Source organism: Pundamilia nyererei, unplaced genomic scaffold (assembly GCF_000239375.1).
Source record: "Pundamilia nyererei isolate P.nyererei 1_Seehausen unplaced genomic scaffold, PunNye1.0 scaffold00073, whole genome shotgun sequence".
Taxonomy (NCBI): Eukaryota; Metazoa; Chordata; class Actinopteri; order Cichliformes; family Cichlidae; genus Pundamilia; species Pundamilia nyererei.
This window is the reverse complement of record NW_005187474.1, coordinates 446,193-463,136: the sequence shown is the minus strand read 5'-3', so window position 1 is coordinate 463,136 and position 16,944 is coordinate 446,193. Positions and strand designations below refer to the sequence as shown.

Sequence of the window (16,944 nt, the reverse complement as noted above, 5' to 3'; positions counted from 1 at the left end):
TATTTTTGTTGGATTACCATGGGCGAAATCTCCCCTCAGTACTTATTGTTATTGGACTTGGCAGAGACGCAGCAAATCCCTCTCGAAGTAATCTTGGGGGGGATAAAATAATTCTTTGAAATGAGTTTGTCGTCTTTGTTTTTTCTGATTGGTTTTCCATAGCAGCCATTTTTGGATTACACCAAAGTTTGAAGATGAATGGGAAGAACCCTGACCCCAGCAATCTGTTAGCGTCCCAACTGTTTCCCCTTCAGTACATTTAATCTGTTGTTATGTCAGAGAACGGCGATCATGCCTCGGCGAGCACTGAAATTAAACAAGTCTGTGTGTCTTCTTTAGCTTAATGATCTAAGTCTTCTTGCAGAGATGAATAAATAACTTGGCCTGTGTTGTGGTGGGAGTTGCTGTCCCAGTTATTGATTTTAAGTGTCTGAAGACTGTTAATTTTCAAAAAGCATTAAACACACATGCATTTTAGATGTAGTTTTATTTCCCCATCCCCAGAGCAACTGCATCTGATGCATGACTTAAAGCCAAGATGTTTCATGAACCATAAAATATGCAGGCAATATAAAATCGTTTAATAACTACAGATTAGCAAAAGGGCTCATTGATTTCTGCCTGGCAGAAAGTGCAGATAGAAGCAAAGAAGGACAAAGAAAAATCAATATTGCAGATTATTTGTGTATCCTATGAGATTCTATTTCATAGTCTACATGGCTAGAGTAACAAAAGTGACTGTCAATACACATCAGATAATTGACATTTGAGATCATATTTACTGAAAGGCTACAATGAAACTGCATGCCATTGTTCCTGTGACATGTTCAAGGACACACTGATCTGAGCACCAAGGACTAAACTCATGATTATGACCATAAGTTCTCTTTCTTTTCATCCAAGTATGTTTTGGCAGTGCAAATAAATTACAGAGTATTGATACTTTTGAAGTTGTTGAACTTTTTGAGTTTTGTATTTCGAATAAAGACGTTATGGGCTAAAAATGTTATAAGAAGTCGTTTTTTTCGGCTTTATAATTCTTTTTTACTGGGTTGAAATTTAGTTCTTTAACGGCATCACTTTTGTGAAAAACATTCAATGATGACTCATAGTTTTCAGGCTCATTATGTCCTAAAAAGCTTATGATGGGTACGATAATGCACGAGAAATGGATCCAGTAACTGGAAAGCAGCAGAGAGGCGCTGTGACAGGAGATGAGGGGAACTCTGGGTGGATGTGGCTCATCGTTTGAGGAAGTTGTTGAAAATTATGAAATGACATCATCAGTTTTTTCACGGCTTTGTTTGGCGCTTCTTGCCACGCCTTCCTGCCGGCTCCTGCATAAAGCGGCCGGGCTGCCTTGTGTGAACCAGTTGAACTCCAGTCAGCGCGGACAACAGGTGCAACGCAACCCCCTCCACCTTGTCTGTTGGATTATGCCCGCAGAGCGCCGGTCGTCGCTTTACGCAGGGCTTCCTCTTCTGCACTCAGAATAATTTGCACGCTTTTATATCCTGACCACTTCCAGACACAACGATGCCTTTTCCACCCATCAGCCTCCACCAGCGGATCTCATCGCCTGGCAGGGAACTATTCGGGAAAAAGAAAGCCAACGGAGTGCCTCCTGAGCAAACCAGCAAATCGTGCGGAGAGAGAGGGGGGTCGGATAAGGAGAAACAACCCACATCTTGGGCATCGGCGAATTTAAGGAACTTGGGGCGAAAACCCCAGCAGGACAAAAATAAAAGCCCCACTCAGAAGCCCGGTGCCGGGCAAGAGACCCAGGGAAAGTCTTCGTGGTTGATGGTGCCGAAACCTCAGGATTCATCTGAAGGAGTCAGGCGCTCCAGCTCCATGGACTCCACGAGACAACTCAGTGGAAAAGAGGAAGGGAAGAAGGAAATTCAATTTACACTCAGTCTCACCCCCGAAGCCATTCTTGTCATCCAAAAACGGAATCTAGAAAAACAAATGATGGCAAAGCAACAAAAGTGTTGCGCCGGCACCGATTTTCGGCACCGGCGAGTTTTTCCATCCAAAAAGACGCACGGGGGGTCCAAGGGCTGCGCGCCGGCCGCCAAAGCAGAGAGCGCGGAGCAGGACATCACCGCCATCGTTAAAATATCTCTGCTGAATGACCAATACAAGTACGATGATGTGGAGTATGAAGACGAGGACGGGGATGTGGATGAGACTGTTGTAAGGAAATGCAAAGAGTGGCTAAAAGGGGTCGAAAATGCCGCTGCTTTGGGAAAAGTCGACAAACTTTCCGCACTTCCGCACCTCAAAGGCTGCTGACACCTGGCTTTGATGTCTTGTTGTTAAGCCGGGACTCTCAGTGTGATGGACTCGTGAACAATGTGCAATTGGTGTAGATCTGTTGCAAAGGCATCCTGAATTTAATGTTCTCAAGTAAACGTTAAAGGGAGGAAATCCAGGTGTCTTCAGATGAATGTCAGTTTGTTAAAGAAATATATATTAAAAAAAATAGATGTCAATACCTTTAAAAAAAAGTCAATTAATTAAGAAAACGAATGAAATGAGGAAATTCCATTGGAATCATAAAAAGTCAAGAGGGAATCATTTACATTCCCCATCAAAAACAGGATTTTAAAAGTATCCAGCAGTGCTTAGGGCTCGCAGGGATATTTGCTTTGGGAGTTTGATGCCTGTTCATTATTTTATTTCTTTCAGTTTTAGTTAAATACCTTTAAATTCTCGTCCTTTGCACGTGGTTTCTATTTTTCAGTGAGGCGCCTGTGGATTGGCAGAGGGGTCTGCTCCTTTGTGTGGGAGAACAATAAACTGTCAACAACAGAGCTCTTTGCCTCTGCTCCTAAAAACCAAATTGAATTGTTTATTTTTCCTCTCATAAGAGGGTTATATCCTTTGCAGGGATTTACTAGTGGTGTACAGTATGTAATGTTTACTAAATATTTGTACTGTCACATATCTTTTCAGCTCATTAATTTAAGCAAATTCTAAGTAAAAATATTTTCTTTTTTTAATTATGCAACTGTCTCGATCCTTTTAAATCTTAAAAAAGCCGTATTGTGCTGTGCCTCTTAATTAAAAAAAACAAAAAACTAATTTGCAGTCATTTAGATTTCTTTTACACTTCTGGCCAGTTTTCAGACAAGCGTTTTAAAGGCTCTTTGTTGCCACTGTAGCTACCTGAGGCCATTTGGGCATTAGTGTTCTAAGCGTCTTAGATTTCCTGTTAAGCAGGGTTCACAAGTGTACTGTAGGGCCCAGGTGCATGACCCCTTTAGGAAATTACCTCCAGACTACCTTACGTATCACACTGGTATTAAAATCTGGTGAAAAGCCACATCTACAGGACTTGCTGCAAAGTAGCTCTAGTTTGAAGTGAACTATCCTGAAAGTATGCTGCTCGGGTAGTCGTCCAGGTCAGGGGGACAGAATATGGCTGTTTTAAGAAGGAAAAAATAAAAAGAAATAAACCACACATTGGAGTCGCAGATCATTTAAGCCATAAAAACTGGCTTATGCTTTTGTTTTTTTTAGAGTCACACCTGCCCACAGTGCATTGTATTGATCATTAAACTAACATTCAAATGCAAACCTCAGAACACAAATTCAGTTTCTATGCACGGCCAAATACAGATTTGAAATTCCTCTGTATGGAGATTCTCATTTGCAGCATTGTGTTCTGTAACTTGGTAACCAGACTTTTGCTCTGTGTGCGGTACATTTTGAACTCTATTACATTTCAGACAGAGGAGTGTTGTAAGTTTAAGACACGACAGCTTGTTTGGAGGGCTCACACACCAACAACTGGTAAGGCATTTTAAAACATATACCTCCGCTCGTAACCTCAGGTAATGCTGTTGTTTGGCAGATGTTTTATTAATGGAAAAACTCAGTTTTTTTTTTGTGTATTGCCTCTTCTCAGTAAACACTATCTTGGCAATAGAGTTGCCATAAAACTGGAGTGCAAAGACCTGATTCAATCAAGCGCTCTTTCCTCTATTGCAGATGTATTACCAGTTGGGGACAGGTGTTTCATATGACACACTCATCAGTTGTTTTCTTCTTAAAGGTGTTTCATTCAGGAATGGAGACAAGCCTGCAGCAAATAATCAAGTGTCAAATACATGTCCGGCCATAACTCTGTAAATGTCATTGTACAGTGTGTAACACCACAGACTTTCTCCACTGTGTCATCTGGATAAACAAGCAAAGCTTCTACAATAAAGCGTTTTCTCTTGAATAGATTTTCTCGTTCAGTCTCACAAGTGATTTGGTTGTTGAGTGCTGAGATCATGGGTGAGCCATTACAGCGTGTACCAAGACTCGTTTGGTTCTCCATGGTTCCTGTAGTGATATTATCAACTGGCTTAGTGACCAAAAGTTGTGTAATCCTCTTCTATTGTCTAATTTCTATTGCGGTCTTGTTTGTGTGTGTCTCTCTGGTATTCATTACTGGCTCATATGGGCCTGAAAGCCAAGCTATTCATGAGTGAGTCTGTCCTGGGGGTAAGAACTGCATCATTATGTGTGAAGTAGCTAAAATGCTTGTTGTCAATAGGAAAAGTGCAATTTGAAGGATTGGGGGCAGTTGCAAAGGGCGGCTTGGATAAAAGTGGAAACTTTATCTTTAAATCGCCCTTCAAGCCCTTTTGTTTTCATCTGGGTTGTGAAATCCAGACCAAGCTGGACTTTTTTTCCACCTTTTGCCGCAAACTATTTGTTTACACAAGAATCCATCCAATCCAAGTGACACTTCTGTTTCTAGATTAGGAGGGGGGGGAAGAAAGGCTGCGGGCTTTCTGTTCACCACACTGTACTGTGATCACTGTGTGGGAGAGTGGCGCGGGACAGCAGGGCAGCTTCATTATCCTCCCCTGATTTATAGTGGCAGGGAGCACAGATGGATGCAGCCTTCACTCTGTCACTGACACTTTGCACACAGCAAAGAGAGCAGAGAACTGCAGGTCCCTTAGCTGTGCCGCGATAGCATCACTGTGGCAACGGAACTGATAAATCCCGTGTTTCCAGCAGCTTTTGTGAGGAAGGACAAACCAGACATTTCCTGAACTGAGTCGGCCAATAAACTTTAGTGTTGTGGTCATCCAGGGTGAACCCCTCAAGACTGAGGCCTTTTTGCCAGAAACAAGGCAGCCTGAAAAAGAAGGCTTTGATCTGAGAGTGCTGTCCTCCCACAAAAGCTAAAAGATGTTTTTTCTTCGTTTAGGGATTATATGAGTGAGAGTAATCTCCTTTGGCATGTGTTGTATAACTAATAATGAGGACACCAGGGGAATGAAGAATATATGTGGGCATGTTTTCATGGTTTTTCCCACCTCAGGACAGAGTTACAATGACAAATACATGCAACACAAAGGGGGGACATAAACGTTGTATAAAAAGGCACAAACCTAAGCTGTCAATACAGAGCAGCATGCATGCTATCACTCCCATAAGGTTTGTGTTCCTTTTTTGCTTTTTATAACACCTACCACATCCTGCGCTCCTTTTTTGGTTTCACATTTTCTTTTTGCACTTTTACCAGATTTAGTGCATTTGAATTAAGGTGTATTAGAAATCTGTCCACAAACCTTCCCTGTGCAGCATCTACTAGGAACCATTCATTATCTGGATTAAGGAAAGGACACTGCTGCCTGATGATATGCTCAGAGTTATCTAGAGCCTCACTGAAGATCAGGGAATAGGATGAAGGCTTAGTGGGAGTGAAGGTGGGCATATTCCTGCAGCATATGGTCTTGTTTCTTTTTATTTACTTATTGGCTGCGCATTGCAAGAATACAATGTCAGGATGTTGTGTGGGAAGATGCTCTTGGCAAACGATGGGATTACAAAAAACAAAAAAACATTCTTTTTTAATCCTCAGGCTCCCACAGCATCTAAAGTAGGTCTTTACTGTTGATAGGCAGGGAATAAAGTCAACGCTCCGGAGGAGGAAGGCAGTTCGTGGCAGCAGCCAATTCCCAGAGAAAAAGGCCAGGACCTCCACATCAAGCACAGCTGGAACAAGTTATAAAATGATGTAATTACGCTATAATGTTTAAGACAGTTTGTAATCATTTAGTTACTCATTCTGCATCTGCAGAAAAAACAAAACAGTGAAAGTTCTTTGATCACGATAATCACAGCAGTCACTTTAGCATGTCCACATCTTTGGTCGGTACTAAAACACTTGTCTCCGTTTTATGTTTTTTAAACGGTTTCCATCCGCTTGGTGTCTTTTTATTTGTTTATCCTACAGCGCCATCTAGAGGCCTACATGAGCGCCTCTGCGATGCTCTGCATTGCCGCTGTGCTAAGCTACTGGAAGGTCCACTCACAGAGGTCATAGCTTCAGCAGAGAAATGAGACACCCGGAGCAAAGTCAGAGAATAAAATATATAAAAATATATATATAAATAATGTGACCGTGTGAAATTTAAATTTCTGAGTTTCTCCACGACTGTGAATCTGGCAGTAATTCAGGAAAATCCTCAGCTGAACTTTGCAGATTAAAAAGAATAAGAATCAGGTCTGATCTCAGCAGCACCGGCTTCCGTACTTGAAATGATTTGTTTTTTGGTCCTTAAGTGACCACCAGTCCTACAGAAGCTTGATGCACCGAGGAAAATGAAAAAACAATTAATTAAATAAATTGTATGAAACTGGATATATTACAGTGCACTTTGTGACAGTCAAGGTGTAAATTTTAGAATTGGCTGGACTCAGTAAACAGTGGCTGCGTTCATTTATGGCTGAATTCAATGAGGTATTATTGATTCCTCTTATTTGTCTAGTGAATTGGACTTTGTTTTAGCACGTTGCTCTTTTAAGAGAGCCTGTGCTGTTCTGGTTTGTGGGCCTCTTTTAATGTGGCGACAACATTAAATGTGACAAAGTTCTGCTTACTGAGATTCACACGAGCCTTGTATTTTACCATTTGTAGACTAGAAAAGTTGCAGATGTAAAGCAAAAACTCAAGGTTTCACTTTCAGCTTGTTTTAACAACATCAGCTTCACATTCTCTCTTTTTTCCCCTAAATTTGCACTCACATAGTTAATATACTCACAGCAGCAGTGAATAAATGGATCCTATAAATGTAGTGCACAGTATGGGTGGTTCGCTAGACTAAAACTAATCCGTAGCTACTGTAGTGTGAGCACGGTTTAGTCAAAGTGCAGATGATGATCAGATCTTTTAAAGTTGATTCAATCGAAAATTAAAAAGTTTGGAAAATCAATTTTTTTTAGCATTTCATAATTAGGTATACGTATTTCGTGGTTTATAATATTGATGTGAATATTCATTATTGTTTTCCTTTACTTATATTGCAGCTTATGTAGTCTTGAAAATGTCTGTCTGCAGTTGTACTGTGAGTGACTTTGATTTTGACTTCCACATGTGTCTTCTGACTGGGTGTAAAGAGAGCTATACTCTTCACAGGGTGCCTGGATAGAGGGGGTCTAATGGTAGAGAGATCCTGTCTTATCTTCCTATCCTGTAAAAGTCAGGCTTCTTGAAGGGGATCTAAGTGTCCTCTGTAATGACTTCCGCTTAAGTAGCAGGAGGAGACAAAAGAGAATGCTATAAATTACTTCAGAGGCCCTTTGGAGGAATCTTTTGCTTCAAATTGCTGAGTAAATAAAACTACCCTTTGTTTCCTCAGAATATCGGGGCTCTGTAAGACATGTAGGTGAGGCAGCAAAGGCCAGAACACCTGCTGGGGCCTAATTGGTCCCGGCTACTGTTAATGGCTTCCTGTGGCTGCTTGTTTACTTCTCATTTGTTTTCTGCACTCTGTTTCCCGGCCGCTAAAACAAGGGACACTCACTCACTTCTTTTCACTGACAGAAAAGGGTGTTTCACTGATGTGGCGCACGTAAGACCAAAGTGGGCTGTATGTGTTTGAATCCTTGAATCAAGTCAGTTTCACTTAATCAAATTCCATTAAATGTAATTTTTGACATTGTGCTTATGTAACTAATTACATGGAATATGTATATGCAAACAAATTATTTAAAGTTAGCATTTTGAGCATAAATATTTTTTGAATGTAGCATCAAATGTTTGTCTATTATTCCTATAGGCTTACAGTAGATTCCCAAAATCTCAGGACCGGCAGTATGACTGGAGTTTTAACTTTCCGAGATCTACTCGCTGCTGTGGTGGAGGGAGATGCTACTCAGCTGCAGCGAGCCCCCTGGGCCTTTGTTTGCACTGCAATCAAGAACAAATAGTCAGTGTCTTGTTTAGCATGGACCTGCCTGTAGGAGAGAGCTGATTACTCACACAGAAGTGAGATGACCAAACACAATCTGAACCCTCTGCTGTGGAAACTCAACTGCCCTGGCAGCGCCTCGGACTCTTGCAAACATCATCCAAGAGGGAAATGTTGTAATTATGTCCACTGCAAAAAAGACGCAGCAATTGGGCCAGCGGTGTCGCTTCATGCCAGCACTGCGAGCAGATGTCGGAGTGTTTGGAGAGTTTCTTTTGCTTTAAAGCTTTATGGGTCTTCAGGCAAATAAAACTCCGTTTAACAGAAATGGCAGGGGTAATGCAAGAGGCAGCGAGACTGTGAGTTGCACGAGTTGTGGTTCCACTCATTATTAGTTATGCAAGCACACTCACTCATATGATGTAACAACATGTGCTGTAGTTTTAAGAAACTTTACCAGAGATTTTATGTTACACTTCAGGGAATACCCATTAAGTGTATACTGTTGGATTCACAGCTTGTCAGGCAAAAACACAATTTTTGTAGTTTTTCCTCTGTACACAACGACAGTGGATTTTAAATCAAACAATCAAGGTGTGACTGAAGTTTGGATTTTAGCTTGCATGATGTGCATGTGCCTTTTAGGAATCACAGTTTGTATACACAGCCTCCCCTTTTTTTCAGATGCTCAACATTAATAGGATAGACTAAGAAACTTTTAGGAGGGAATGTTTTTACACCTTGTTGTAGACGCTCAGCATTTCCACTGGTTAGATGGTTTTCACTTGGTTAGATATTGTGAAGTTGTTTTTCTTAATCATGGAATAATTCTGTCATCGTTGCACTTTAGCTGTGGTGTTTGGTCTTTCAGACTTTTGGTGTTGCTGAGCTGGCCATTGCATTTCATTTTTTTTAACAATGAACCACATCATTGATTTTCGTCCGTCCTAAAGTTTTTACTATGTCTTTGATAGGTTTATTTTGGTGTTTCAGCATACTAACGGCGTCCTTCATCTGCGCCGACATATTCTTGGGCCTCATTACATTGAAAAACATTCATGTTTTACATAAGAAAACTCTTATGGGTTCGGACTTTTCTGCCATTCTCTCTCCAACTCACAATATCTGGAAATAAAAACTAAGATTTAAAGAGCCATTTATTGATTTTATTTTTAATCTTAAGCCAGATTTCAGTTCTTTTACCACTTTTATCACCTTTGGTGCACTTGCTGTTTGCACGTTGTGAATATCTGACAGAACGGTGTCAGCTGGTTTCACTCTTGTTGTTAATTAGCTATGAACTGTGTTTAGTTGGAGCATGTACGATGTTAGTACGAGGCTGTCACCCTCAAGCAGCACACTGGCTTTGAGGACATTAGGAGCTTGGTAAGAAAGCAAATGAAGGGCCGAACTGGCAAGTTCTCCATCAGTGTGAAATCTCATCGCACAACACACAAACACAATGAGACAGCAGCTCCTCCTGCCCCTGCTGCACAGCTCTGCCATATGCACATTCCCCACATCCACGAGAAAACTCCAAATTAAAAGCAATTAGAGCTGAAGCCAATCCTTGGTTATGTTTTTACGTAATGAGCCACTTCGTCCAATCTGTCGTACTTTGTGGCTATTTATGTGTTTATTATTAGCTGCTATGATTTATTGGACAGTTCATGCAGTAATTTTCTATCTTTGTGGCCATCTGGTCATAGTCACTTCAACATGTTGAATTTCACAAGTGTGCATTACAGGTCTACAAAATTAGTTTGACCAAAAAATGCCATGTCTGTTACTACAAACTCACCTCAGTGAGTGGAAAATACACATAGGATGGAAGTGGAAAAGTTAGCTCTTAACTTGCAGCATCCTGCTGCAACACATGTGTAATTTTTCAGAGTTTTTTATATTCAGGCTTACAGTGTCATTGAGTAATACTATTTTTTTTAATACATGTAAGTCCACAAGTCCACAAGTCCACACTGTCCTTCTCCAGTCTTCATCCTCTAAAGCTCATAGGGTTTGTATAGATCTGTTACCTGCTGCACTGTTCTGTGAGTAAACGCTGCCTTGCTCAGGAGTCCTCCCCGCACACAGTTTGCACCCAGCTTCCAAAGTGTGTTGTCACCCGAGTGTGCAGTGTTATCGGGTGTGAGCGGCACCACATTATGGCTATGCTTGAGAAGTAGCACTCCATTAGGAATATATTACACAACAAGGGGCTCCACCATTACACAACAAGGGGGAGGGCACTGGCCATCCCAGTGCCCCCCAGCAAGACTGTTCTATGTTGGCGTGTTCCACGCCGATATTTTTAGTGGCCCCCGTATGGCCAACCCAATGGGAAAATTGTGGAGGCGGCCCTGTACACAACACTTTGTGTGCAGGTCACAAGAAATCGTAGTTTTTCTTTTTTGATTAAAGTTCAACCCTGATTTTTTAATGCAAATAAGAATATCAATAATATTCCTATTCTAAACATTTGTTGTCTTTCTAATGATTTCTATTACATTTGGGGTTTGAATGGTTTACAAATCACTGTGTTCTTTTTTTATTTGCATTCAGCAGTTTCCCAATTTGTTTGGAAATTGTGTGATTTCCTTTCGCTGGCTTATTGGCTCTCCAGCTCAAATGTAAAACTGACTCTCTTTCGATGTCTGTGTGTGCCGGTTAATAAGTCCAGATCAAAGAAGAGTTCAGAGAAGCTGATCTTCGACAGCAGCCGGGGGAAGGACAAAACGAAGTAAATGTTTCTCAAGGTTAGTGTGAAAACCACAGGGGCAGTAATTCCACTTAAAAAGGACAATGAGAGGTAAACACACCTGTGGCAATGATCCCTGACTGCATCGTCAGGCACACATGCATAGGCCCACACTGACAACATACACCCAGTATAACATGCTACATGCATTTGTCTTTCCTCCAATAATTATAAATAACATCGCAGGTTTATCAAGTAAGATAGTTTACAGTGCATTTTGAAAAATGTTTGCAAAAACTTCAGTAAGAAGACTTTTAGCACTTTAGCACTCAACAACAAATATAACTCTACTGAGTGCAATCAGCTGATTAGCATATGTGCTATACATCAGCCTGTCCCAAACTATAGCGTAAATGCTGTTTCTATACCAGAAAAGGTCTAAATGTGCATTTTTAGTCTTATTTGGGGCTGTCTGGCAAACTGAGCATGATGGAAAAACTACAATTCATAATTTTTACACTTTTCTTTTGCACAGATGAAAGCACTTTAATATATAATTCCTCTGGAATTAAATTGAATTTTAGTCTATTTCGGACATTGTCATGCGGTTATACTTACATGCTGGAATAAGGACAAAACAGAGAAGAAGATAAGAGGCAGCTCTGTGTGCGTCTAACAGTTACTTCAAACAGACAGGCCGAAACAACTCGATAGAAGCGGAAAGATTCCTGAATCACTCTGTTGGTTATAAAAATGTTCATATGCGTATATGAACATCAATTTAAAAGCATTTGTCAGGGAGAAGTTTTTAGTCTTCATCACATTTCCTTGCCATTGCTTCATGCTAAATGCGGTGGCTCTGTGGTGTGGTGGTTAACACAAAAAGCAAAAGCTTTCTGGCTTTAGACTGTGACGAGACACAAACCCAGCGATTGGGGGGGACAAGCCGAGTGTCCATCTCCAGCCCGGATTATTGGAAGGGTTACATCAGGATGGATGTGTATCATCTGTGCCACATCAAACAAGCAGATCTGCTGTGGTGACTCCTTGGAAAATAAGGGAGCGGCTGAAACTACCTACCAGCTATATATATTTTATGGCTTGACCTCATGTACTTGATAAAATTGAAAAAAGTGTTATTTCCCAAAATGCAACTATTTCCTTTAAAATTAGAAAGAAATGTGCCAAGGAAAAGCCGCATTTACCCATAGACTTGTTGAAGTTTCCTGATCCAATATTAAATTTAGAAAACTTTATAAATAGTATCCTAACAGTTATTAATAAGGATAGAGAGCATTATTTAAAATATTTACAGTAATGTAAGGGAATGGTGGCGGAGGATGGTGAAGAGACTCAAAAAAGTGAGAAAACCAGAGAAGAGGTTATGCTCAAGTGCTGAGATCAGCATATATGGACAAGCATCCACGATTCATTTTTTCTCTCACCTCTGTGTCAAAGTGGGCCTAAGCAAACAGAGGATGAGCCTGACTGGAGGGAAAGCAAGGGAAGGCAAACAGTGACTGGTCAAAGCCAGGAGGCATGTGGGAGCGTTAAGGTCGCCTCAGTGCCGAAATCTTAGATCCACTAGCTCTGGAGAAAACTCCCCACCCTATAGACATCCACAGGCTGTCAGTGCTTTAACTGAAGCCCTGCACTGGAAGTACTGGTGTATAAATGTGTTTTACATATTGACTAAAACAATTAATTTACTCTCCAAAAACCTCCCTCTCCATGATAATCATTAGGTACTTTATGTTTTATTTTTTATTTTTTTATCTGAATACATTTCATCCTTATCACACGTGTCTATATAAAGCATACAAAGCTTATATTCAGTTCATTTCAAAGTGCTAATTAATAACAACAGTTCCCTCAAAACACTTTATATTATAAGGTGGAAGAACCTACAAAGAAAACTGAGAAAACCCCAACAATTATATGACCCCCAGTGAGTAAGTGGTTTGGCAACAGTGGGAAGGAAAAACTCTCTTTTAACAGGAAGAAAACTCAGGCTCAGGGAGGGGCGGCCATCTGCCACGATCAGCTGGGTGTGAGGGGAGGAGGACACGACAACTATGACTATTTATGGCAGCATTAGACTCTATAGTGTGTTTTTCACAGTTGGAAAGTTACATTGCTTCTGTCTATCTTAATACAGAAGTCAGCTAACCTAATCAACAAACCAAAATGAAGAATTTATGTACAGCCCTGAAGTCATTTTTGAGCAGAAGAAATTTCTATAATGAAAAACATTCAAAAGTGCAGTTCAAACAGATATTGAGGTTGATCATCTCTCAGTTGATTTTCACGAGTTGTGCCAATGATGGCGAGAAAATGAAATCAAAAAGCCAGTGAACAGCTTATTATACGATAAGCAAATAGGTTAAAATATGCGAAACGCTTCTCTTTTTTTCTCGAGATTCAAAGCTGAGACAATACAAGTTTAAATCTTTTTTCTCAGGTTTGCTTGAATTGCACCTGCATTTCATCCTTTGAGGATTGAGGGGGGGGGTGGGGTGGTCTGGGAGGGGATCTAAAGCGCAATAGAGATCAATGTTAATTCACAGTCCTGCTGACCCACACCAGGAAATGGCCTGGTGTGACAGTTAGCACCAGGTGGGGTGTTGGAGGAGAAGAGACAGGCGCCAAATGGGACACTAGGACTGTAGGAAATGACACCTCTGACTTTTAAACCATTTCTACCTCGGCTAATATACAAAGGGGTTCCTCTTTTTAAATGACTAAATAACTAATAGAAAAGGAAGTTATAACTGAATGAAATGCTTTGCACTTGTAGATAAAAGAGACCACATTCACAGCCAGAAGCTTGACTTTATGAGGACCTTCCAGACCGAGCTGATTGACTTGATTAGAATTTAATGCTGCGTCTTCAACTTTTCTATTAAACAGACAATCCCTGAGATCCCTGAGAAGAGCAGGAAAGCAGATATTTACGTCAGTCTTCTGAGGCAAAGATACGCCTTTTCTTTAACCAACATGGTTTCCACATAAAAGTTGGTAAGTGACATGGAAAGTTTAACCTTTGTCTGTGAGATCTTTTTTGTTTTTTAGTAACATTCATATTCATTGAGGCGACACAATCTGAAGGAGTCTTTCAGCTTCTCTTTAACCTGAGTGGGATTTGTTTTTCTCTGCTTGCTGTGAACTCTGGTCCAGACTGCTGGACACAGAGTCAGACTCACTGTGCTGGCAGGAGGAATGAGGCGCCCAAGATTTGGTTAGTAACACAAGCCAACCGCAACACAACACCACAGAGCTATACTGGAAGCTAACACGTGGGTGCCACAAACTATCTGCTTTTATCATTTGTTTTTATCTTATTTGTTATTTCTTGGATGCCACCATGGCAACGGCAGTATATAGTAGTTATTTGTGAGGGTGACACTGCTGTACTAAATGGATGTAAATCACTTTTTCATTTAGTGAGTTATCAGTGACTGTGTTTTTTCTTTCTTGTTCTACCGTAGGTCCTTCCAGGCATCGGCTCCAAGCAGGAGGGGAAGCCAGCCCAGCCTATCGAAACAACGGGAAAGTGTTCAGACTCACAGACCCTCGCATCCCCAACACCTGAGCAGGGTGTCAGGTGCATGAAAGCAAATATGAAAAACAAAAACTGTTTAGACCGATGTTCATGTGTGAGTGTTTTCTATGCAGCCAGCAGAGTTTGAGACTTGGGTCTGTGACACAGGAGCCTTCAGTGATTCACTTTTCCAAAGGTAAAGGTTCTCAAAGTGAACTGTTTTCTTCAGGATTCAAGATTCTTTACTTTTGTGTCAGTTTGTTTTAATAAAAACATTCATCTACGCTCACCGGCTTTTTTAAGTTTTAGTAAAATGATCAAGGATGTTGTTGTTGCACTTTGTGTGCGTTTGTCTAGATCTCTCATTCATTCATCACTTAAATTAAATTTGATTGGATAGAAGTGAGCTGGGGCTCTAAAGGTCAAGATGTGCCTGAGATGATTACACTATATACAGTACAGCTTGGAAAGCATTCACAGTGTTGAATACTTACATGCTACATGTTTTTTTAAATACATTTTTAAGATTTTCAGTGAAATTTTTTTCTGTTTGTCATTATGGTCTATTATATGAAGGTTTTGAATAAGGCTGTACAAACTGTAGAACAAGTGAAGTGCTGTGAACACTTTCCACATGCACTCTACATTATAAATAATAATAAAAAATAAATGTCATAAAAGTGAATGAGTAAGACATTGTCCCACAAGCAAAACATACACATACACAACAAAATATACACTAAAGTTTTGACTATAACGAAACATCACTTCAGACCTTTTTTCTTTGAGAAAATGTGTATTACATTTCCTTAAAGAAAAAAAAACTCTCCATAAGAGATTTAGAGTTGTGAAACTTGGACTAGTTCAGTCAAAAATAATTGGAGTTATTAATTTTTAATTTATGTGGATTTGTGAACTTTTATTTGAATTTCTGTGTGTTTGGATCACTGTGTTGTTCATTTTATTTGTTTATCTTTGTTCCTTCCTTTTTTGTTGATTTGTTTATGTTGAAAAAAAAACCCCCAACAACAACACAGAACTGAAAAGGTTTCAAGCTGTAGCTCAGAAATAATTCTCATAAAATCGGGCTGCCATCAGTTTACAATAAAAGTGAAAGAATTACTCAAACTGCAGCGTGGATCTTGTGGAGGCCAGCTATGGTCAGCGATTTGCTTTCTGCAGGTGTGGCTTTGATCTAAGTGTCAATGTTTACAGGTTGATGTAATAAAGAAGGTCAAACTGCTTTATTCAAAACGCTGTCATCCTGTGGGCCTCAATGATATGGCCGCTTTCAGCCAATCTGCAACAAGTCTGCGAAGATCAAAGAGGAGATGAGCCAACCACCTCTCCTCCAAACACCCATCCTCAGCTGGAGCTTCTCTTTAGCCTTTATATGCAGGAGCTGTGAGTGACGTTCAGCTTCCTCGGACAGAAGTTGTTTTTCCAATTGCACAAGGAGACGAAAGAGATTCTGGAGCAGCTTTAAGGTTCTTCAGTAAGCTACGTGTTTCAGCCCTGGAGGTACTGGACAGAATGGCGACAGGCGCTGGCGAGTGTCCGAGCAAGGCCGTTCAGTACCGGGTAGATCACCTCCTCAGTGCGGTGGAGAGTGAGCTGCAGGCCGGGAGCGAGAAGGGTGACCCCACGGAGAGGGAGCTGAAAGTGTCCTTGGATGAGAGCGAGCTGTGGCAAAAGTTTAAAAACCTCACAAATGAAATGATAGTTACAAAGAATGGCAGGTGAGCGCATGGACGGATAGACTGATGTAAAACACAGTTCTAAGTTTCTTCCGTTTTTTAAAATGTGTGACTTTTTTTTTTAAGGCGCATGTTTCCGGTGCTGAAAGTGAGCGTGTCTGGACTGGACCCGAACGCCATGTATTCCTTTTTGCTGGATTTCGCGTCTGCAGACAACCACAGGTGGAAATACGTCAACGGAGAGTGGGTGCCTGGTGGAAAACCCGAACCTCAAACTCCCAGCTGTGTGTACATCCACCCAGACTCCCCAAACTTCGGCGCGCACTGGATGAAGGCTCCCGTCTCGTTTAGTAAAGTCAAACTCACAAATAAGCTCAACGGAGGAGGTCAGGTAAGTGCAAGGCAAGTTCGTGCCGTGTTTTTAAAATGAAATACACAATGAAAATGCGTTTCAGAGACACAACATAGCTACATCTGTGTTGTCGTTTTTCCAGATCATGTTAAATTCTTTGCACAAGTATGAGCCACGCATTCATATAGTTCGGGTTGGAGGCCCACGGAGGATGATCACCAGCCACTCTTTCCCAGAGACACAGTTTATTGCAGTAACGGCGTACCAAAATGAAGAGGTAGGCAATGCACCGATTTGTGTGTGTGTGTGTGTGTGTGTGTGTGTGTGTGTGTGTGTGTGTGTGTGTGTGTGTGTGTAAGAATAAAATGAGTTTAGCAAGAAATATGGTTAACAGAAATAGAATACAAATAAAGTTTAATGTGTGCGTAATTTACGCACAGCTTTTGCGCACG

At 40.8% G+C, this 16,944-nt stretch overlaps 2 protein-coding genes across 2 annotated transcripts in view; both read left to right on the top strand.

Moving 5' to 3' along the window:
• The first annotated feature begins 1,291 nt into the window (after positions 1–1,291).
• Positions 1,292–3,024, top strand: prr18 (proline rich 18). The gene has a single exon (XM_005737056.2). It carries the CDS (start codon positions 1,537–1,539, stop codon positions 2,296–2,298), a length of 762 nt encoding a protein of 253 aa, XP_005737113.1. The 5' UTR covers positions 1,292–1,536; the 3' UTR covers positions 2,299–3,024.
• Positions 3,025–15,976: 12,952 nt separating this feature from the next.
• The window catches only part of tbxtb (T-box transcription factor Tb), a 3,056-nt gene continuing 2,088 nt past the window's right edge, over positions 15,977–16,944 (top strand). Inside the window, exons 1-3 of the mRNA XM_005737055.1 lie at positions 15,977–16,182; positions 16,267–16,531; positions 16,635–16,769. Of these exons, the coding sequence (XP_005737112.1) occupies positions 15,977–16,182; positions 16,267–16,531; positions 16,635–16,769 (606 nt within the window). The remainder of the gene's footprint in view (positions 16,183–16,266; positions 16,532–16,634; positions 16,770–16,944) is intronic.

Excerpts from the sequence above, each read along its gene's own strand:
- prr18 (XM_005737056.2), top strand. The coding sequence starts at position 1,537 with ATGCCTTTTCCACCCATCAGCCTCCACCAGCGGATCTCATCGCCTGGC.